Raw genomic sequence first — 22,650 nt, 5'->3', positions numbered from 1 at the left:
CCATATGGTGACTCTGGAAAATTCCTCTCTGCATGGGAAAGGACAGGAAATTCTCTTTGGGAGAGAGGGTTGCCTATTTCTCCACACCCCCCCCCCTTTCCTATTTCTGCTGATCACATCTGGAAAGGATCTGACTTGGGAAAGTGTTCGGTGCTTGGAGTGTGTTACTGACATGGCATGAGCCAAGGGAACTTTGTTGGGGGGGGCAAGGGAAACATTTTCCTCCAGATATTTTCATCTCTATCATCTAAGCAGAGGTGAGTTTGTTTCAACAGTTTTATTATTTGATAGAATGGTAATTGAAGGACCGTGAACAGCTGCTTTGATTTTAGTTGTGGCAGTCTGAAAACTCATTATGCACACACACAAAATGCCTAACCTGCTAATGCTGCACAAAAATAATAGATTCTGTTTCGCTGTCCTAAAATACAGAATGTTGTAGTGGTGGTATCATTAACTATAGGCTGTACATATCTAATTGTCTTTACTGAATATATACTTTTTTAGCAACTCACGAAAGCTCTGGATTCTGCTATGCACAGCACTGAAATGCTGGGGGTTCAGGGCTTGACAGTCTGAGGCTGCTGCTTTGGACACTGAAGCAAAAAAATAGAACATGGTTGATATTTAAACAGAAGAAATATTGTATATGTCTCCTGCTTGGTTGGCTATCTCAGGATCATAGCCAAAAAGCAGTGGGGTCTTTGCATAGGTTTGAGGTGAGGCCAAATTGAAACAACAGTCTTTGGATGAAGCATTTTATGTGAGAGCTGGGATTAAAACACACACACAAACCGTAAGATCTTCTTTTAACTGAAAAAGATATCAAAAAGTCCTGCCTGCTCTGTTGAGGCAAGCACATGTTTCCATATCCCAGTGTGTGGCACCAGAGCACAATTCAAAGACTGGTGCAGGAAAAGGAAACTGATATTGTATGAGTCCTCTTAACAGGCAAAACTCAGAACAAAAATCTATCCCCATGCTAATGTTTACTTCAGTCCTACAATTTTTACTCCATTTACTGTCATTGGAGTGTATTCTATTTATCAATGTTTTTATCAGACACAGTTAGAAATATAAACATTTAGTCCTTTATGATATTCACTTACAAAATTAAATGGGATCTATGCTTTGTAACAGGCATGGAACAGACATGTGGATGTTGCAGTCCTTGGAAGGGAATTCACTCCAGGTTTGAACAATTGGACTGTGGACAAACAGCTTCAATGTGCTTTTCAAAGCTGGAGCCAGCCTAAAATCTTGAATGGCTCTTTGGGGAAAACTCTTGTGATGTGGAACAGTGACAGCTTCAAGAAGCTTGAGTTAACTGCCTTGCTGTGCCACGTGCTGACTGCGTGGTTTGGAATAAATCATAACATTACAATGTTAACAATAATTTATTAAAAATATAACATTGTTCTCCAGCACCATTATGAAGTATACATTTCCATGGAACTAGCTTTTAAAAGGTATATTCAGAGGGGGGGCAGGTGAGGAGTGTTTGCCATTCAGAATGCCAACCTAATATTTAATTCTTGTTGATATTGATTATTGGCTCAGTGACAAAAGGCTTGTCACTGCCCCTTATCCTAACTTACCTGGGAGGATAAAATGGATGAGAGGAAAAGAGTACTGTTAGTCACTTTAGGTCCCTATTGGGGAGAAAAGCAGGGTAGAAATATCTAAATAAATAAATTCATGAACACCCATTTGAAATTGTATCTTTCCTTCAGTGCCACAATAATCTTTCTCATAATCACATAGTCTTTGTTAGCATATAGATGACAGTTAGTAAGTTTGGTTTTTGCTTTTCTTGCAAAAGGTTGTTGACATTTTGAAACATACATACATTATGTTAATTAATTCTGTGGCCTGGGAACAGTGGTGGGATTCAGCAGGGTCGCACCACTTTGGCAGAACCGGTTGTTAAAATGGTGCTTGTAAACAACCAGCTGTTAAATTATTTGAATCCCACCACCAGAACCGGTTGTTAAATTATTTGAATCCCACCACTGCCTGGGATCATCTACAATGGGCTTTAATCTACAATGGGCTAAACAGGAAAGGTGGGTTTTACTTCACAAATGATGATGCAGAAGAGGGCACATGCTGCCATACTGCAGTGCTGCAGAGTTAAAAAAAGTTACACCTGTCAAAGTCCATTTTGGTGCACCTGTACTAGAGAAGTAGAGTCCTGTTTTGCATTTGGTTACTTATTTCATCACTGGTGGTAAACCTTCATCTGAAGTATTTAAACTTTAAAGGCCCAACTCATGGTATTTTTTCCTTGCTTTCAGTGGAAATGTACCCAAAGTTCATCATCCTGTTTCCTGTATTGTTGCCATTGGTACTTGGCTCTAGCAGGATTCAAGATCAGAAGGATGAAGACAGCAATGAGTTTCCAGAAAATTCATCAGAAATGTTCAACCCAGAACGCAACTCCTTGGCTCCAGATTGCCCTAAAAAATGTAGCTGCTTTCAGGAAGGAATTGTGGATTGTGGAGGGTTTTCTCTGAAAGAATTTCCCATTGATATTCCAGAACTGACCAGCCACCTTTCCTTGCAGGTAGTGAAACAAAACATGAACAACAAATTATTTGTGGGAGTCTACTCTTGCCTTACAGCAGCCTAGTCAGTGTTTTAGAGTGCCATCCAGAGGGGGCCCTTTAAATCTGCCTGTGGGAGGAGCAGACTGCTCCAATGGATTTGCCCTTCCTGGGGCACTTACCCTGATGTAGGAGCCACCCACTGGTGTGTTGCTGCTGCTGCCCCCTGGTGCTGGAATACGGCACTGAAGACAACACCAGTGTCCCAACATCCCCACCGCTGCTGTCAGTGTAGCAGAGGCATGGCCAGGGAAGCAGCAGACGTTACACTGGCAGGCCACAGTTAGGACTTAAGCAAGCCTTTTGTCTGGCAAAAGGTGGGAAGGCTGTTTGACTTTTCCAGCCTTCCTGCACCACCGGGAAGCCTTTTGGGAGGCAGTGGCCGGGAGATGTTAACTTCAGCTTCTAAAAGTTATCTCTTAGAATTAACATCAGGAAAAACCCCACAGGAATTTAACTAGTTGCTCCCTTCCTTTTTGGCCTAGTGATTTACTCAATATCGCTTGCTGATCAAGAACACTGTATAGTTAACATGAAAGCAGTCTCACTGTAGGCACACCAGCATCAAAATTCACCAGCAACCCCTATACACTTCTAAATTTTCCTTAAGAAATACCCTGTGTAAAGGGCAGTGCAAGTTAAGACCTTTATAGTATATTGTACTGTTCATGCCAAAAATGAATGATATATTTAGAGAAAGAATTCTGTATTTTTACCGACAAAAATCTAACTTTATAATCTAAAACTCTTTCAAGTCCATTATGGCCTGAATCAAAAGAACTGCATAACTAATTTTTGTATCTAAGGACCAAACTAGACAAAGTGTTTTAGATAAATTTCCAAAAGAACTGGCAACCATATTGCAGGAGTGAGTCTCCATTGGCTATTTGTTTATCAATTTGCATTATTTATAGTCCACCTTTCTTGCTGGAATTCAGGGTGAATTACATAGAGTGCATTAATACAATCAATAGGATGGGAATAATGAAATAGAATTTTGGTTCCATGTAAAAGTGCTGTATGGGCAGCGGTGGGATTCAGCAGGTTTGCACCACTTCGGCAGAAACGGTTGTTAAAATGGTGCTTGTAAACAATCAGTCGTTAAATTATTTGAATCCCACCATCGGAACCAGTTGTTAAATTATTTGAATCCCACCACTGTGTAGGGGGCCAATTTTGATCAGCAGTATGGCACAGACCCGTCTTCCCCACATTTTCTGGAGCCAAATAGCCTTAGGATTATTTGCCTTTCAGGCACCTGAATGCACAATGAGTTCCTCCAGCTCTTGGATGGGAAAACGGCGCAGAGGAAATTTCTTCTTCTCTGTGCTACAGTTCTCACCAGAATTGCCCACCAGTGGTGGCACTAAACATGGGGAACTTGCAGCTGGTGTATGACTGTCAGTTCCCATAGTGACCATATATCACAAACATTACAATTAGTTTGAACCTAAGGGAGAAACAGTAGCACCCTTCCTATGGCAAAACTCTCAATTTGTGATAGGACATGGGTGACTGTTGTTTGAAAGGGTTAGACAATGTACTAAGTTCTACTGGGCATGTCCAACATTTGAGTGCATTTACAGTAGCTCTTTCATCCCAACTCATGTGGCCCTGTCTAATCCTATCTTGGGTTTTCTATTTATTGCAGTACAAGCAAATGCTTTTGCCCCCAAAGCAGCTGTTGCAGAATCCTATGCAAGATCAGTAAGGCAGGAAACTCAACATTGTACCCTACAAATTCACTCAAGAGATAAGCATTCTTGTCAGCAAGGTGAAAATTCTTGGATGGGCCTTTCTGTTTTAACTGGGAGTTCTGTTAAAGGCTTTAGCTGCTGATCGATTTTCTCTCTTTCTCCAGAACAACCAGATCGAAGAAATTTTTCCAGAAGAACTTGCACGTCTTTACAATCTTGAAACTCTCAACTTACAAAACAACAGGCTCATGTCCAAAGGTAAGCTGGGAAAGTCCAGGATAACATCAGAGTACAGACAAAAGCTGACAAGGATGAGCTTATTATAGGCAAAAGCATATGGTCATCCAACACATGGGGAGGGGGAAGCTGGGATGCTTACTGCTCCTGACCTACACTTATTGATTTGGAGGGTAGAATAAATCCTACATCTGTGCACTAGGAAAGACAATATACCTACCTCTTTTATTATTACCGTGTTTCCCCAAAAATAAGACAGTGTCTTATATTAATTTTTGCTCCCAAAAATGCGTTATGTCTTATTTTTAGGGGATGCCTTATTTTTCCGCTCCACAGCTGCATGCTTTGGTGTTCTGTTCGATGGGCATTCTTCCAAAGAAAAACTTTGCTACATCTTACTTTCGGGGGATGCTTTATATTTAGCACTTCAACAAAACCTCTACTACGTCTTATTTTCAGGGGAAGTCTTATTTTCGGGGAAACAGGGTATGCTGGTTCACTCTGCCCTGAATGCTTCCCCTTGAATTCTGATTTAACTATTAGGATATTTAAAACTAATTTTGGAATTTAAACATGCCATTTACTTCACTATGTTTTTGAGCAGTTGTAAACATTATACAAAAGGAATCTTTGTGTGGCTGTACCTATCATCGCATCAAGATTTCTTGTTTGAAGTGTTTACTCCATGCTCTCATGCACATTGATAATGTTTGTGTGTGTGTTATACCTCAAAGGAGCAAATTGACAATTTCAAATGTATCAGTTACACTCTGGGAAAATAACAAGAGATCTGAAATTCCAAAATATGAGTAGAAATTTGGAATGTGCTTCCCTACAAATCACATAGGATCATACAAATGTAGGCTTAATTCTTGCGTTTGTCTGAATGGAAGAAGGTCGGCAACTGAGATAGCACAAGCTGTTTTGCTCTCCCATGCATGAGATTCAGTAAATGTGAAGACAGTTAAGGACAACTGGAGGTCACTAATGGAAGCCAAAGAGAAATGTACACAAAAATATATATCAGCATTTTTTTGCTGATGAGACAGTATCAATCTCTTTGCCAACAATGTCCCATTCTACCCACATCTTCAGACACTCTGAAGTTCCATGAAAGCACTACCTGGATTGGTCTCCTTTAGAAAAGAGAGTACTGGAATCATATGGCATTTCTGTAATATTTAATTTATTTTCACATATACTAGCAGAGCACTGGCGTACCTAAATAGCACTTCTGCAGGGTAGCAGATTCCATATCAGATCCCCAGCGGAAGAGATCATGGACTACAACTGAATCATCCATTCTTATAAAGTTCATAACAGAAATTTTAAAAATTACCTTCTATGAACTGTGTGGTATAGCGGTTAAGAGCAGCAGACTTTAATCTGAAGAACCAGGTTCAATTCCCCACGCTACCACATGAAGCCTGCTGAATGACCTTGGCCCAGTCAGAGTTCTCTCAGAACTCCATCAATCCACATGGAGGTAGGGAATGGCAAACAACCGCTAAATGTCTCTTGCCTTGAAAACTATAGGGTCCCCATAAGTCAGCTGTGATTTAATAACTCTTTCCACCACTTTCTACCACATGAGATTTAACAACACTTTCCACCACATCAATGGAATAAACTGCTGCATAAATCACATTTTACTTGTGGTTTTCTGGAAGAACACTGGATGCTCTGGGACAGTACAGAACATGAAGCTTTGGAACAGGGAGTTCCACCAAGTGATCCATTTTTTTTTCACATTTTAGCTACCATTTCTATTGTCCAGCTTATATAATGCACACACTAAGAAAACATCATTTGATAGCCTCTTTAGCTTGCTCAAAATAAGATTTATTTTTATGTCATAGTTCCCTGACCTGTAAATGGTATGTTTTTGTTTTTATCAGGTAGTTCAAGCCTAGGATACAATGTCACACTTCAGTGAATCATGATAAAGACACTGACACAAATATTAGCCTCAGATGTATTCTGCACAGGGGCGCACCTAGGCAAACTGGCGCCCGGGGACAAAACCTGAGTTTGGTGCCCCCCCCTCCCCGGCATATGGGCAGCCACCCTTGCCCACCATGACCAAACAATGATTTTTTTGCACCAGCTCACAAAACACCTCCCACTCCCAGCAAAACATACATGGCTCTCCCCACCAACTATTTTCCTAATTTCCTAATCACAACAACCCTATGAGATAGGTTGTTAGCCTGAAAAACAACTCCAAGCCAGTGCAAGTCAGTATTAAGCATGTAAATCTCTCACAAATCACCCCCAGCAAAACATTTACCGAACAAATGTCAGCATCATCTCTCACAAAACACCTCCAGTGGAATCCACCCCCAAACAGCATCACTTTCAATGGTGTTTAAACTAGGGAGCTCAGATTCTTCTTTTAAATCCACCTGAAAGGGAGAATCTGGGGTCCCGGTTAAAACAAAATTGAAAGTGATGCTGTTTGGGGTGGATTCTCCCCACCCTGAAACAGCATCACTTTTGAGGGTTGGAGATTCAGATGAAACAAATACCAGATTCAGCCGGAATCTGGGCAAATTTGGGCACATTTAGACAAAAAGTTTCTGATTACATCCTGCCCAAATATTAACAAATGCGAATGCAAGGTATTTGGGCTTTTGAGGGTATTTTGGGTGTTTTTCAGCCTGCAGGGAGGGCATTTTTAAAGCTAGTGGCACCATGATTTCAGGGTACCATCCAGAGACTGTCCTGATGATACCACCCAAGTTTGGTTATGTTTGGTTCAGGGGAAGCAAAGTTATGGACGCCCAAATAGAATGCCCCCATCCCCATTGTTTTCAATGGGAGCTAACAGGAGATGGGGGCTGCCCATTTGAGGGACCATAACTTCGGTCCCCCTGAACCTAACTTCACCAAACTTGGGTGGCATCATAAGAATAGTTACCAGATGATACCCTGAAATTTTGGTGTCACTAGCTTTAAAAATACACCCCTTACAGGCACCCCAAGAAATTTGCCCAAGATTCTTTGTTTTGCAGTGACTTTGCTCCATTGTAGCCAATGGGGAATTTCTGAGGCAGGCTGCACATTTTTGAAGATAGAGGCACCAGACTTTCAAGGTGGCTCCAGGAAGCCCTCCTGGTAATAGCATCCAGGCTTAGAGACCTTTGCTTTTAAGGGTTCAATTTTATGGGCCCCAAAAAGGCTTATTTTGTTTCCCTGCTCCTGCACATGAAAGCCTGCTGGCTGAGTTCTCTCAGAACTTCTCAACTCGCCCGCCCCCCCCCCCACTCCAGAAGCAAAGCTCACCAAGCTTGGATGCTATTACCCAAGGCCTCTTGGAGCCACCTTGAAAGTCTGGCGCCTCTATCTTCAAAAATGTGTGGTCAGTGCTTACACACTCAGAAATTCCCCAGAATCTGCCAGGCTCTTCAGCAAGTTCTATGGTGGGAAACATTATTTTTCCCACCATAGACTTCAATGGGGCTTTCTGTTATGCCCAGCTGGCGCTGTGGTAGAGGTTTCAGCAGGAGGCACTGTGGTAGTGGTCTTGCTCTGGGTGGGGGCACTTATTTCCTGCAGGGCTGCTGGTGTGAGTCTCCTGAAAGGAACCAGCCAACTTTGCTAAAGTTTGCCTGGGATGGCCGAATGCTGTGGGCATCAGGTTCACCTTCAACTTGGTGCCCACAGCATTTTCCTCTTCCACACACATTTTAGCAAATTTGGTTGGTTCCTTTCAGGAGGACATCTTATTTTGGTGGTACAGAAAGGATCAAAGAGGGCTTTGGGCTTGTGTTCCTCAAATTTTTTGTTGTTGTTGTTTGGTGGAGAAAGAGTTGTCTCTGCTTTGGAGAGTAGACCTTATGGCTTTATACCAGGCTGAGGTTCCTCCCCTCCCCAAACCCTACAACCTATAGGGTCTACCCCCAAATCTGCAGACATTTGCTTGGCTGGTAACCCAATAACTAGAGAAGAACTATAAAAAACAGTTTGTGACTTCGTACTATGGTCTACTGCTCATTATCAACAAGTACAAAATATCCCACTGGGCCTAAGCAAGCTCCTCTGGTCTGCCAAAAGTTGCTCTCTGAACCCCAACTTATGTGAGGAAAATAAAATATTATCTCATATGTTAGTTAGCTTAAAATATCACTACTATTACTACTGTTCTCAATATTAATATTCCTTAAACTCAACATAAGAAGTTTCAAGGACATAATCAATCTATCAATCTAAACTTTGTTTTGATTATAGACCAGCATAAGATAAATGACATAGGCCCCTTCTGCACACGCAAAATAATGCGTTTTCAAACCACTTTCACAACTGTTTGCAAGTGGATTTTGCTATTCCGCACAGCTTCAAAGAGCACTGAAAACAGTTTGAAAGTGCATTATTCTGCATGTGCGGAATGAGCCATAATGGATAGAACATAGGGCGATTCTGCACACGAGTAAAATAGGTTCGACCCAGTTCCCTGAGAAGAGTACTAACCTAGGTCAAAGCCATTGTTGTTCCCCACTGCAACCAGCTTGATCCCAGCTCGGAGGGCGGAATCATCCTGTGCCTCTTCGCCACTCCGTTCCAATTGGCTACTGTTCTACGGCCATGTTCCGTCTATCCCCACACACGTTATAAAAAAAAAACTGCCACAGGAATGGAGGGACAAAGTGGTGTTTTTTGATTGGCCAGCTGTACGCATGCCCAAAACACTCAGCTGTGATTGGCTGAATGGGGGACTCCTGGCACCAGAGATTCTGCACTTTACTGGAATCGAGCTGAGTTAAAGCGTGATTCTCTGAAAAAGTAGTAGTTCCCAACTGGAGTCGGAAATTTGACCATTACACAGGGTGAAGCTGGTACAAAATCACGTCGATCCCAGTGGTTGTGCGGAGCACTTAGGTCGAACGCAGCTCGAACTTAGGTCGATGACTCAAGTGCGGAATTGACCATAGAGGATAAAACATAGTAAAAGAAGTAAGCGTAAATACTAAAATGTATTTTTTTACAAGACGCTAAAATTATTAAATTGAAGGCTATAGATATTGTTACTAATCCTGCTAAGTTGCACAGGCCATCCTGTGACATATTTCAAGTACTGTTACACAGAACTTGGCCACACTATATCAGGACTGGTGTATGTAAGCAATATGGAGATATACAATTGTTCTGTGTGACCTGGGAATCTGTACAACAGTAGCGAAATAAAACTAATGCATTTTTATAAACCTGACAGTGGAGAAGTATATGTTCACAGGGGTATTTTTTCTCCTGATAAGGAGTCTTCCTGTATCAGCCTTCCAGTATAGCAGAGGGGAGGGTCTGGCACCAGGTCAGTGTAAGGGCTCTCTATTGTTTAGGCACTTCAAGATAGTTAAGTATGCCATAGGAGAGTAAAGGCTGGAAATCTGACTCAATCCAATTGGCATTCTGTATCTGCCACATGCTGTTTAAATGCTTCTTTGACCTGTTCATAGGCCATGTTGAATAAAAGTTGTGGCGAAAACCTCAGATTTAAGATTTTGGATACCACTGCCTGTTTCCATTTAGATTGAAAATCATCTTTCAAAGTCAATGGGGCAAGGCCAAGTGGGTGAAAAAGCAATCTGAGCCAGTAATTAAGTATAGCTACCCTAGCTCTAGCCCTCACTCTCAAGACGTCTATTTTTCAATGACACAAGATTTAAGAGTCTGTTACAAAATAAAAACACAGAGGACCTAATTGTTTTTGAGGGGAAAAAAGAATATTCACATAGCAATCTTTCAAGACATAAAAGTCCCTCCTTGCTGCCTTTTCCTGTGAGCTTCTGATTGTCAAAACATTCTTGATGTTTTTAGGACTTCCAGAGGAGGCATTTGAACAACTTGAAAATCTGAATTATCTGTACCTTGCAAATAATCAGGTAAGAACATTTGGTAGATTTAAGAACCACCACATAAGAATCCCCAGGACAGAGGGTAGGTTCAGAGGAACTTATAGTGTTGTAACTGAGGAAAAATATTGTTGCAAGATTCACTGTAGGTGTCAACTGTTAAAAGAAATGGATTTAAGATGTTACATGGTACAATGGTCACCTTTGAAAAGATGAAAGAGGAGAGAACAGGTAGTATTGAACAGCATGGTTTCATACACATTCAGTTTTGCACAAATGAAAACTGTGTAGATCATGCATCTGTATTCACAAGTGTAGGAAGTAACTTATGAGGGCTTAGCAAATAACATTTTAAAACCAGTTTTTCATCATGGACTCAGAAATAAGCACTGCACAATTGTTGCAGTTTGGGGGTCCAATAGTGTACAGATATCCAGCCTTATTTGACATGAATGCTGAGGTCTATATGTATGAGTGCTATGCGGTATATTACAACAAATGTTGGAGGTCAGATCATGTGATACATTGTACTCACCCTTGAAAAGGTGGTGTCTTAGTGTAGTGACTGAATTACCAGTTATTTTATGTGGACTCTTGCCTGGATCGAAGTTTGGGGAAAGGAGGGGCTCTGTGAGAGATAATGCCCACATTCCAAAGCAGTGATTTTTTCCCAGATAAACTGATCTCTGTCACTATGACCCTTTCCACACATGCAGAATAATGCACTTTCAGTTCACTTTCACAATTGTTTGCAAGTGGATTTTGCTATTCCGCACAGTAAAATCCAGCTTCAAGGTGCATTGAAAGTGGATTGAAAGTGAATTATTCTGTATGTGCGGGCCCTAGAGATCAATTGTAACATCAGGAGGAGGTTGTGAAATCAAGAAATTGTGCACCAAAAAGCTTACAGTACCCAAATACTGTGTTTTATACATATTAACGTATTGTATATTCAAGAAACAATCTGTGTTGCCGGCAGGCAGGCCATGGCCAGGTCTACCCCTGCAGGGCAAAACAGGCAGCAGGCTACAGCGTAGTCAGAAGACAATCCAATGGGTCAAGGCAGGCGGCAGGTAAAAGTGTAGCCAAGAGTCAGTCTATAGGTCACAGTACAGGAGATCCGATAAAACAGCGGTAGACCAGGCATGCAGAGGTGGCAGGTAAAACAGTCGTTGCACCCAGGAAGAACCAAGCTCAAGGCAAGGCTTATATACCGAACCTTGCCCATGGGGCTAGGATTCTGCAAGGAGTTAATCCTCATCAGATGCAGACACTTCTGTCTTCCCACATCTTGCTACAATACAAGCACTTGCACAACTGGCTCATTACTGGGTTCCCTAGGGAAATCTGCAGGGTCTTCCACCTGCACGGCATCAGGCAGGGAAGGGCTGGGAGTTGGCTCTGCTGCCTGGTCTTCCTCATGAGCAGCCAGCTCTGGCTGCTCCATGTTGTCAGGTTCTGCATCAGAGTACCAAGGGGCTGGCTCATGACACAATCTTTCAATACTTTGTATATGTTCTATATGAAAGGCAAATATAGGATGCCACTTCCCCTTACAACATAAATTTCTTAACAATTGAAACCAAAAACATTTTTTACAATGTATCATAGCTGCATAGAAGTCAAAACACAAAGTATGATTTGGCTGCTAGGCTCCTAATACAAGCACATTTGGACACGAGGTTCCTAGTGCAAACTAACTTAGAAGCAGATGCACTCCAATTGAGTTATGGCTGGTCAAGCCCTAATTCTGGGCTAAGAAACAGACTGTCAACCTCCAGATAAGGACTGACTTCATGAGGCCTGATAATATACTCCGTTCCAAGATATATGAATAAAGAATTTCACAGACACAATTCAGCGTGATTCTTACTTTTCTAAGAAAACAATAATATGCATAAGTAATCAGTAAAATTAACAGTACGCTTTTTAATGCAGAATTTCTTGATTTCACTACTACTGGGGCATCCCCCCCCCCCTTTGATCATGGTAGAGAGGGTTGGCAACCCTGTACATAGCTAATACATATCCAGTCCACACCACCATACGAATGTGTAGCCAAAGATAACTCAAATGTCAGATTTGTGAAAAGGAAGTTCACTAGCACAAAAAGTTGCATTTGGGGGAAAAACCTGGCCTCACCTGTGTAGTGTCCAAGATTTTCAAATGTGCGTAAGAGGCCATTATTCAATCATGGAGCTAAACTGTGAAACACATAAGTTTTAAGTCATGTTCCTTCTTCCACAGCTCCCACTGAGTATATGGAGGATCTTAGAGCCCCTTGACTAAAGGGAAATTGTAATAATTCTATTGACTGCACAAATGAAATCACTCTATTGTGGTTGAGTTGCAGTATCAAACTACTTCTCCAGTAACATCATGTCCTTTCCTTCCCTTTACAGCTATTTTCCATGTAGCAGTCTTGGCAAAGATAAATGTAGAACACAAGCCAGATTGTGACTAATATTCCAGAACTTTTCTGTCCAATTTTCCCCTTATGTGATAAAATAGTTTTTGACCTTTATTCCTGAGAATACTGCAGAAGAAAATTGAATTCAGATAATGGGACCAAACTTCAGAAGATGTTCTCCTGAGGCATTATAGACATGCAAAATAGAAGGAATATTGCTGTTTTGTAAATAAATAAAATAATTTGGGCCCATGCAAAATACAAGATCTCTATATTTAGAAATCTCAGATTCAACTTCTGATACCAGATGATTGTGCACAAGTTCATAAATTCTCACTTACATATTACAATACATAGATCCTAGGGAATTTTCAAAGTACAACTTTTAGAATGCCAATTTTATTAATTTTGAAGATATTTTTTAAAAATCATACTCGTGTCTTTCTTATTAATAGATTTTAGAATGTTCTTCCCAAATTCAATACTTTATAGCTTTTTTCTTCTAAGAAACTAAAACTAGTATTATTCAGAATTAGGAATCTTGTAAATAAAACACACCAGTACATGTCAGTTTTGCTATGTAGACCCATATTTGAAGCATTTTCTGTATGGGCTGGTAACCCTAAGAAGAGTCTTGCTGGATCATATTAATGGTCCATCTAGTCCAGCATCCTTTTCTACACATCAGCCAACTGGTTGCCTTGTGGGTATAAATAACAGGAAAAGAGGCCAAGACTTTCCCCTAATGCTGCCCCCTCACATTGGTATTCAGAGGTTTACTGCCTATGAAGGCAGAGTTGCCAATATCATGCCATTGTTGTGTTCTGTGTGCTGCTTAGCATAGAACTGGTGATAAACATTGGTGGATTTCGCACAGTAAATGTATAACGGGTTGCAGTTGTTATAAATGGACCCATTTTCCGTTTTCCTGTGTAGGCAGTAATTGGAGCCCATGGAAACAATCCGGGTTGCATTCACGCGTTTGCATGGAGACATTTCTTTTAAAAACATTTCTTGCAACACATGAGTAGCTGCGCAGGGATATAGAAATGAATCCCTGCAGCCATGCCAATTATCCCGCAATACAAATGGCTGCACATTATGTGCAACACATAAAATTTTAAAAAGCATAAGGGACCTCTCTGCAATGGCAAGGCACTAATGAAAGTATTGCTGTGGCAGACAGATTCTCCCTGACTGTGGATGGTATGGCGCCAGGGAGGGAAATAAAGCACCTCCTGCCTGGTTGTTTGTGTGGGAGTGATTCCAATCTGGAATTTTGCAAAAGCATAACCGGTTTAGCAATTTTCAAAAATCCCAGGTTGAGGGAAATAAAATGGGGCAAACTCGTTTTGGGGATAGGACCAGTGGTGGGATTCAAATAATTTAACAACCTGTTCTGGTGGTGCAATTAAAATAATTTAACAACTGGTTGTTTACAAGCACCATTTTAACAACCGATTCTGCCGAAGTGGTGTGAACCTGCTGAATCCCAATACTGGATAGGACCTGTGCAAAGCCCCACCACCACAAACACTTTGTATTGCGCTCTACACCAGTTATATAGGCTGTGTGTCGAATCCACCATTGAATAGTAATAATATTTACTTCCTTTCCAATACTCTTTAAAATGCTCCTATTGCTTTAACAAGCAGTCTGAGAAGCTGCTCACAGAAATGTTGTAGCTTATTTATATTGCTGTCGGAAGTTTTAGTCTACAGGGACCTTATCATGTGCTCTGTCTTTCTCCAGGGACTATCCTAAGAAGACTAGTGACCAATTTTAAAAGAGATGATAAACACTGCATGAAATGTATTTGCTCTTTGAATCCATTTTTCCCATTCTTAATAAAACAACATTCCTAATTCAAACAGCAGTTCTTCTAGACACATTGCAGGAAAAGATAAATTGCTTCCTATAATGATTATGTATGTCACTGACAGCAGAGATTCTCATTTCTGTGGGGAGAATTGGAGGCTGTGCCATTTTCTGTGCCCTTTTGGGAACAAAAAGCCTGATAACTGTGTGTTGTAAAGGTAACGGCGGTGGTGGCTGAAGAATTCTGTCTCATACAGTAGTATAGCTCTCTGGCATTATATTTGTTTTTCAGCTCACAGTGGCTCCAAAATTCCTCCCAGGTACTTTGATCAGCGCAGATTTTGCTGCCAATAATCTCACTAAGATTTATGAGCTCACATTTGGACATAAGCCAAACCTAAGGTAAATCAAGAAGTCAAGAGACAAGGGAAAAGAAATGTATTGCTGCTTCAGTGGTGGAAGGGGGAAAGTGGTTGTTTAGGTTTGAAAAAGCCATTTTAGGTCTACAGAAATGCTTGAAGGAAGAGAGTGTTGTCTATCATAGAAGTGAGTCAAGAATGATTGAGATGCAAATACATTTTGTTAGCTTCTTTTGAATGTTATTTACTCACATGGTGGAATGTATATCTATTATGTTAGTTGAAAATTGTCTTGTGATCACTTTTCATTGCCTGATATGCTTTGCTTTCTCTCGCCTTGCTTATTTGACCTATGCAAGAAATTGGGCTTTTTTCTAAATTTATAAATGTATGAAAAATTGCTAAATCTTGTCAGGCCATCTCGCTCAATACTGTCTGTTTTGATTGACAGCAGATCTTAAGAGTCTGAGGGAAAACAATGTTCTTTCCTAATACCTGAAATCCTTCAGTAGCATTCAAATTTACTGTCAAAAGTACGACTAGGACCACAACTAAAAGTTTTATCCTAAAAATCCTATTTATTTTAATGGGATAATTTCCAAACAAGTGCCCATATTGTTTCAGCCTTAAAAATTACCAAACAACATGCAGTGACATTGAAACTAAGAGTTTCTCTGCACAAACACTGCATAACACAAACTGCATAACTCAAAATGCATATACCTGTCAATAACCTCAGTCAGTTAACCAAACCCCCAAAAGTGTTTCCAGATTTCTTGGAATAACTACCGTATATGGTTATTCCAAACCCAGTCCACTGGGCCATATGACAGCCCTACATACTCATTGTCTGGCTACTAAGGTACACCCCAAAAGGACAGAAATAGCTAAGAGCAAAATGGCTTGAAAGTAAATTCTTCCTTTTGGGGCAAGAAGATCCAAATGACCTCCAGTTGGGACAGATTCTCCAGAGCAGATTATAAATTCACAGGACATGAGGAAAAGCCCTCTCTTACTTTTATTCTCTTCCATGGCTTCTGATCAGGGAATAGGCTTTTTACCAAGGGACTCCATATTGTTCACAGACCAGAGGACTGCCGGCTCTGGGCGGTGTACAAACAACAATAAAAACACCATAAAACATCATAAAAATACTAAAATAAAACAAAACCCAACAACAAACTTCTCCAGATGGTGACATAACCCAACTTCCTGGATGGTCCATCCTAGGTCCGCATAGGCCAGGGCTTGAGGAGAATGTTCCAACTAGGAAATCTAAGATAATTAAATTTATCTAAGATAATTATGAACTTTAAACTAGTTCAAGAATAGCCAGTCTATTTAGACATTGTTAGGAAAAGAACTGAGTGTAAGGTAGGGAGAAGTGATTACATATTTTCTGTAGAGCCAACAGTTTAAAGCTGGACCCAATCAGTCCAGTTGCTCAGTTCAGTGCTGGGCTGAGCGGGGCTTGGGTTGGGATTTAAACAATAGACTCAAAGCCTGCAGTTTAAAGCTAGACCAGGGTGAACTGAGCCCAGCATCAAACGAGCCCATCCTGCTCCAAAACTCCACAGGGAGTTTGGGGGTGGGATGGGCTCCACTGACTGGCATCGAACTACGGCCCGGCCCCAAACTCCATGGGGAGTTCAGGGGTGTGGCACAGTTACAAGGGAGGAGGTGCTCAGGGTGAGCCATTGGGCTTGCCCTGGATGTCATTTTACACAGCTGTACCCCTGGGGGAAGGGTAGCATCTCTTCAGCACAGTAGCTCTACATTGTGAAGTTGTGATAGATCACTTCTTCTGTGCTTGCTTGCAGCATAGTTGGAGGTGGGTCCAGTAACTAGGTGGTACAGATTCTATGCTTATGACCCTATCTGGCAGGAAATACTTTGAGCCATTGGTGGCAGTAGTTACCCTGTTTGTTTTAGGGGTCTCACAGGGAGTGAGGAAGAGGTATCACCAGTGGAAATCTGAGTTGGCCATACAGTTTTCCAACCTCCCCAGTTCAACCAGAAGGAACAGAGAAGAGCTGGTATGTCTGTTCCTTCACAAACATTCCCATTTCCATTGAGGAATAGAGTCTATGAGTCATGCCCAGGTTCTGATATAAGCGTTCAAAGACCCACCGATAAAGAGGATTAGTAAACATTAGTTCAGTAAACATTCTGGAATTTAAAAAGCCATTCAGTTTGCACTGATCTTGATCTCAACTTTTTTTTTTTTTTTGCATAGGTCAGTATACCTCCATAACAACAAACTTGAAGATTCTGGGTTACCAGAAAGTATGTTTAATGGATCTAGTAATGTGGAAGTACTGATCATGTCTAGCAATTTCCTAAAATACGTTCCAAAGAATCTGCCTCAAGCCCTATATAAGCTACACCTGAAGGTAAGAGTGCCAATTCAATGAGGTTTGGGGGGCTGGGAGTGGTATTGTACAGCTCTACATGTTGGAAGCGTATGCTTTTTAAAAGAGATACCTACAGCAACAATATTCCATTCTCTACTCAAAGGAACCTACATATGCATACAAATATTAATGCCACAAATATAATTCATAAAAACTATTTCAGTGAATCTGATAGTTCAACATCAACACTGATATCATTACTACGCTATAAAATCAGTAGAAAGTATGAACAAATCCCAATTCACTGCCAGCAAAGTCCTTTTAGAGTTTATTTATGTGCTGGTAGTATATGAAAAAGAACATCTCCTTTGCAAAAGAGTTTCACAGTGGGAGACTCTTTTTGGAGCAGTTGCAGATCAATTAGAAAATAATATATTCTGTTGTTTACTTTTAGGCCTTTTTTCTGGAAAGCAAAGAACAAGGGCATCCTTTCACCTCTGTCTTGTGTATATACTATACGTGAATAGAAAGATTTTGTATTGGGCTCTGCCCCTGAACTTGACACAAATTACTGGGCTTCATCTTATGTGTACAGAATGGCAGAAGACCATTTAATGTCATAGTTTCTTTATTTGTTATGCCAGTTGGGTAAAACTGGACCAGAACTAGACCTATTGGCTATCTGCTTAGAATATCACCTGGGAACAGGGACATACTTACTTAAAATGGTACCACCACCCCCAACAGCTGTTGAAGTTGAAGTTGGTGGTGGCGTGCTGCAGGCTTAGAGCTGGATCCAAGCCTGGTCCCACCCATGCTTGGTCTGAAGATGACTGCTCTGGAGCCTCTAGCTTTATATTGTTGGCTCCACCCTCCAAGCTCCTCCTCTGGTCAGGTGGAACATAAGGTGGGTGGTGGGTGGGAGGTAACAGCCAGCAGTATAAAGCAAGAGTTATCGAGAATAGCCAGCTTCAGCCTGAGCTCGGCTGAGGTCAGACTTGGATCCAGCTTTCAGCTGCAGATTGCTCAGTTGAAGGCTAGTGAGCAGGGCTTGTCCCATTTGCAATCTCCACATGGAAACCCAGGACAACCTGGGTTCACCCCACCCCTATTTCTACGTGGAGGTTGGGTGCGTGTCCTGACTGGGAACGTGTTGTCTGTGGAAGAGGGAGAAGAGGTCTCCAGCCAAGCCCTGGGCCTACTCGCTGGGCACTTCTGGATCCCAGTGGAGCAGACAGGAACCGGAACCCAGGTGCGGGCCTGCAAACAAGGCAGTCACTCATGGCTCTATCACCCTCCTGAAGCCCTGTTTGGAAATGGAAAGTTTTGTTGATTGGGGGGGGGCATGGAGGAGAGTTTGACCAGGGGCTGGTGGGGTGCCTTTTGGTATTGATATGCTGCTGTCATGCTCTGCTTGTTGTATTTACCCCTCATAGAACAATAAATTGGAGAAAATTCCCAAAGGAGCCTTCAGTGAACTTTCAGGACTTCGAGAACTGTACCTGCAGAATAACAAACTGACAAATGAAGGAATGGACAATGAAACCTTCTGGTGAGCACATAGAGTAGATCTTCCTTAGTGGATTTTTAGGGTCATTGATGTGCATTTGGAAATTCAACTAATCAAATAATGAATAAAAAACCAATTGTTAATATCTTTACTGTAACAAATTCCTGTCTGGCCTGACTAGGACAAGCATTGGCAGTTCTGCTCTTGGTAAGTGGGACGAGGAGGACAAACTGAAAATAACAAAAATGAATAAATAAGAAAACTAACAGCAAATGAAGAAAACAACAAAAAACAATGTTTTTAAAAATTAAAAAAAGCAAGGATAGGTCTATACTATTGGTTGTGTATTATTATTCGGCCCTACAATAAAAGAACATAAGATCTTAAAGAGCTCTGCTGGATCAGACCAATGGTTCATCTCATCCAGCATCCTATTTTCCCACAGCAGTGACCAGATGCTCTGGAAAGTACACAGAAGGAGCACAGAGGTGAAATCATCTGGCTGCTGCTCCCCCACCAACAAATGACATTCAGAGATACTGCATCTGAACATGTAGGTCAGATGTAGCTGTAATGACTAATAAGTATTTGATGTACCCATGCATTTGTCTAATCCTCTTTTAAAAATCCAAACTCCTGATCATTAATGTATCTCTTGGCTGCAAGTTTTGTAAGTTGATCATGCAGTGTGTAAATCAGTTATATCTGTCCTGAAATTATTGCCTGTTAGTTTTATCAGGTGTCCCTGAGTTCTGGTATTCAAAATCTCTTGGAGCAGCAGTGGCGTAGCGGTTAAGAGCAGGTGTACTCTAATCTGGAGGAACCGGGTTTGAATCCCCGCTCTATTGCTTGAGCTGTGGAGACTTATCTGGGGAATTCAGATTAGCCTGTGCACTCCAACACATGCCAGCTGGGTGACCTTGGGCTAGTCACAGTTCTTCTGAGCTCTCTCAGCCCCACCTACCTCACAGGGTGTTTGTTGTGAGGGAGGAAGGGAAAGGAGTTTGTTAGCCCCTTTGAGTCTTACAGGAGAGAAAGCGGGGATATAAATCCAACTCTTCTTCTTCTTTCCTGATTAAGTTACTGGGGGTTGGGCCAAAATTTGGGGGGGGGGGGTGTTTCTTGAGTTCAGGCTTATTAGACCTGGAAATTTTTGAAAAAACTGAAAAATCTGATACTACATATCAGCTTTTGGGGGGAGGTGTTTCTGAATTTTTTTCCAGTTATTAAACTCATGCAAGTATGCCTGCCCCTGGACTGCATGTGGGTCTGGGAGGCAGCAAGCGGCACAGAGCTGAATTTGTGCCGCTTGCTGCCTCCAAGACACACATGGACTTCAGACACAGGGGTAGAGTTGAACTCTGGCCCTGGCCAGGCTGAGCCCAAGCTGAGCCCAGCAGGCTCGGCCTGGCTGGATCTAGCTTTATACTGCTGGCTCCACCTCTGAAGTGCACGTGCACTTCATAGGTGGAGCCAGCACGAGAAAGCTGAATCCAGCTGGCTGAACTCTCAGTTCAACACTGGACTCGGTCTGGCCAGGTCCAGAATTGAACTGTGTGCACCAACTCTGAGGTCCACCTGGACTTCAGAGGCTGAACCCACAGTTGAACGCTGGGTCCAGCCAGGCTGCTGATAAAGGAGAGAGGGAGAGAAGAGAAGGTTCTCTTTCTTTCTTTTTAAAAAGGCAACAGGCCAAACAGACCTGAAAAATGCTGACAAAATTCACTCTTTTTCATGATCTGAATTTTCAGCTTCCTTTTATTGCTGCCTTTGGTTTGGGTTTACTGAAGGCCTTTAAGTTGGGTAGGGTTGTCCAGATATGCATCACTTTACATCTGACTACACTAGGGTTGCCAGCTCCAGCATGGGAAGCACCTGGAAAATTTGGTGATGGAGCCTGAGAAGGGTGGGGCTTGGGGAGGGACTTCAGTGGGGTATAATGCCATAGAGTCCATCTTCTAAAGCAGCCTTTTCCTCCCCAGGATGAACTAATCTCTGTCACCTGGAGATCAGTTATGATAATGGGAGATCTCCAGCTATCATCTGGCCAACCTAGTTTATGCTGAAATTCATTAGCCATGTTGTTACCTACTCAGTTTTGAGAGACCCTTTTAGAAGTTTTCACAAAATTCTGCGGTTATGTCATTCTGAAAAAAATTGGTTATCTCACTGCTCCCTCAGACCTCAGATCAGTTATAAATATTTTAGATAGCACCTATTCCATTAATGATGTGGGACAGGAGATTAGGCCTGAAAATTGTATTTGATATTAAAGACGATAAGGGGCCTATATAACCAATATGACCAAAGGATCAAGATGGCTCTCTCTCTCTCTAGGCCAGGGGTAGGGAACCTGCGGCTCGAGAGCTGCATGCGGCTCTTCTGCCCTTGCACTGTGGTTCCACGAGCCGAGCCGCTGGCTCCATCCTTGCCTGCCCTGCAGGCAGCAGGGTGGGCGCACCAACTGCCCGCGGCTGGCTGGGTCGCGCCGTGCTGCGGGCTTCCCCTCTCACCTGCCCCGTTGGAGCGGGGCGGGTGCTTTCCCGGCGGCAGGTGAGGCCGAGCCGCTGGCCCCATCCTTGCCCACCCTGCAGGCGGCAGGGCGGACTCATCCATGCGCTTCTCAGAATGAGCAGAGTAAAAAGTAAAAAAAACCCCAATATGTACAGTGTTATCTTTATTTTAAATGTCAAAAATTATTTGCGGCTCCAAGGGTTTTCTTTTCCCATGGAAAATGGGTCCAAATGGCTCTTTGAGTGTTTATTTATTTATTTTATTTATTTTTCAGTTTTATAGACCGCCCCATCCCCTGAGGGCTCTGGGCGGTGTACAACATAATAGCCATCATATACAAATAAAACAGATAAAACCTTTAAAAGCAGCGGTAAAATGAGAGACTAAATATAATAGTTAAAATTAATTTGTAAAATGGCATCCGACAATTTCGTTTCCAAATCCTCTTTCAAGGAGGGAAGGACAGCAAATCCCAGAGTAACAAAGGCACAGATGTAAAGGCCGTGGGAGGGGGCACTGTCAACGGCTGGTACCTCCAAAGGCCCGGCAAAACAGCTCCGTCGTACAGGCCCTGCGGAATTCCATAAGGTCCCGCAGGGCCCAGACAGCTGGTGGAAGAGCGTTCCACCAGGCTGGGGCCAGGGCTGTAAAGGCCCTGGCCCGCGTGGAGGCCAGCCGTATCATCGAGGGGCCAGGGACCACCAGTAAGTTGGCCTCTGCTGAGCGAAGAGGCCGTATTGGGACATGTGGGGTGATGCGGTCCCGAAGATACGAAGGTCCCAGGCCGCGTAAGGCCTTAAAGGTCAGCACCAACACCTTGAAGATGATTCGGAACTCTACTGGGAGCCAGTGCAGCTGGCGCAGCACAGGCTGGATATGATCCCAGGTGGCACTGCAAGGGAAGGCCCGCGTAGAGCGAGTTACAATAGTCTAATCTGGAGATGACCGTTGCATGGATCACTGTGGCCAGGTCGGTCTGGGAGAGAAAGGGGGCCAGCCGCCGGGCCTGACGAAGGTGGAAAAAAGCAACCCGGGTTATATGGGCCACCTGAGTCTCCATTGATAGAGACGAATCCAGGTGGACCCCCAGGTTGCGTACGGAGGGGGTCGGTGCCAATGTGACCCCCTCCCACACCGGCGGCTGAAACATCCCCCTCTCCCCCTCGCGGCCCAGCCAGAGGATCTCCGTCTTCGATGGATTCAGTTTTAACCTGCTCTGTCGCAACCAACCAGCGACCGCCTCCAAACAATGCTGTAGAGCTGCCGGGGCAGTGGCTGCTCCCCCCTCCATCAACA

At 42.6% G+C, this 22,650-nt stretch overlaps 1 protein-coding gene across 3 annotated transcripts in view; it reads left to right on the top strand.

The window, feature by feature from the left end:
- The first annotated feature begins 118 nt into the window (after positions 1–118).
- Positions 119–22,650, top strand: part of PODN (podocan) — a 49,617-nt gene continuing 27,085 nt past the window's right edge. Inside the window, exons 1-7 of one of the 3 annotated variants that reach the window (XM_048495736.1) lie at positions 119–257; positions 2,298–2,566; positions 4,468–4,561; positions 10,355–10,419; positions 14,910–15,019; positions 17,213–17,369; positions 18,767–18,882. In XM_048495736.1, the coding sequence (XP_048351693.1) occupies positions 2,303–2,566; positions 4,468–4,561; positions 10,355–10,419; positions 14,910–15,019; positions 17,213–17,369; positions 18,767–18,882 (806 nt within the window). In that variant the 5' untranslated portion in view covers positions 119–257; positions 2,298–2,302. Of the gene's footprint in view, positions 258–2,297; positions 2,567–4,257; positions 4,381–4,467; positions 4,562–10,354; positions 10,420–14,909; positions 15,020–17,212; positions 17,370–18,766; positions 18,883–22,650 lie in introns of those variants that run through there. The other 2 variants (XM_048495737.1, XM_048495738.1) reach the window with 2 other exon arrangements.

Source organism: Sphaerodactylus townsendi, linkage group LG05 (assembly GCF_021028975.2).
Source record: "Sphaerodactylus townsendi isolate TG3544 linkage group LG05, MPM_Stown_v2.3, whole genome shotgun sequence".
Classification (NCBI taxonomy): Eukaryota; Metazoa; Chordata; class Lepidosauria; order Squamata; family Sphaerodactylidae; genus Sphaerodactylus; species Sphaerodactylus townsendi.
The sequence above is the reverse complement of the archived record's forward strand: the minus strand, read 5'-3'. Positions and strand labels throughout refer to the sequence as shown.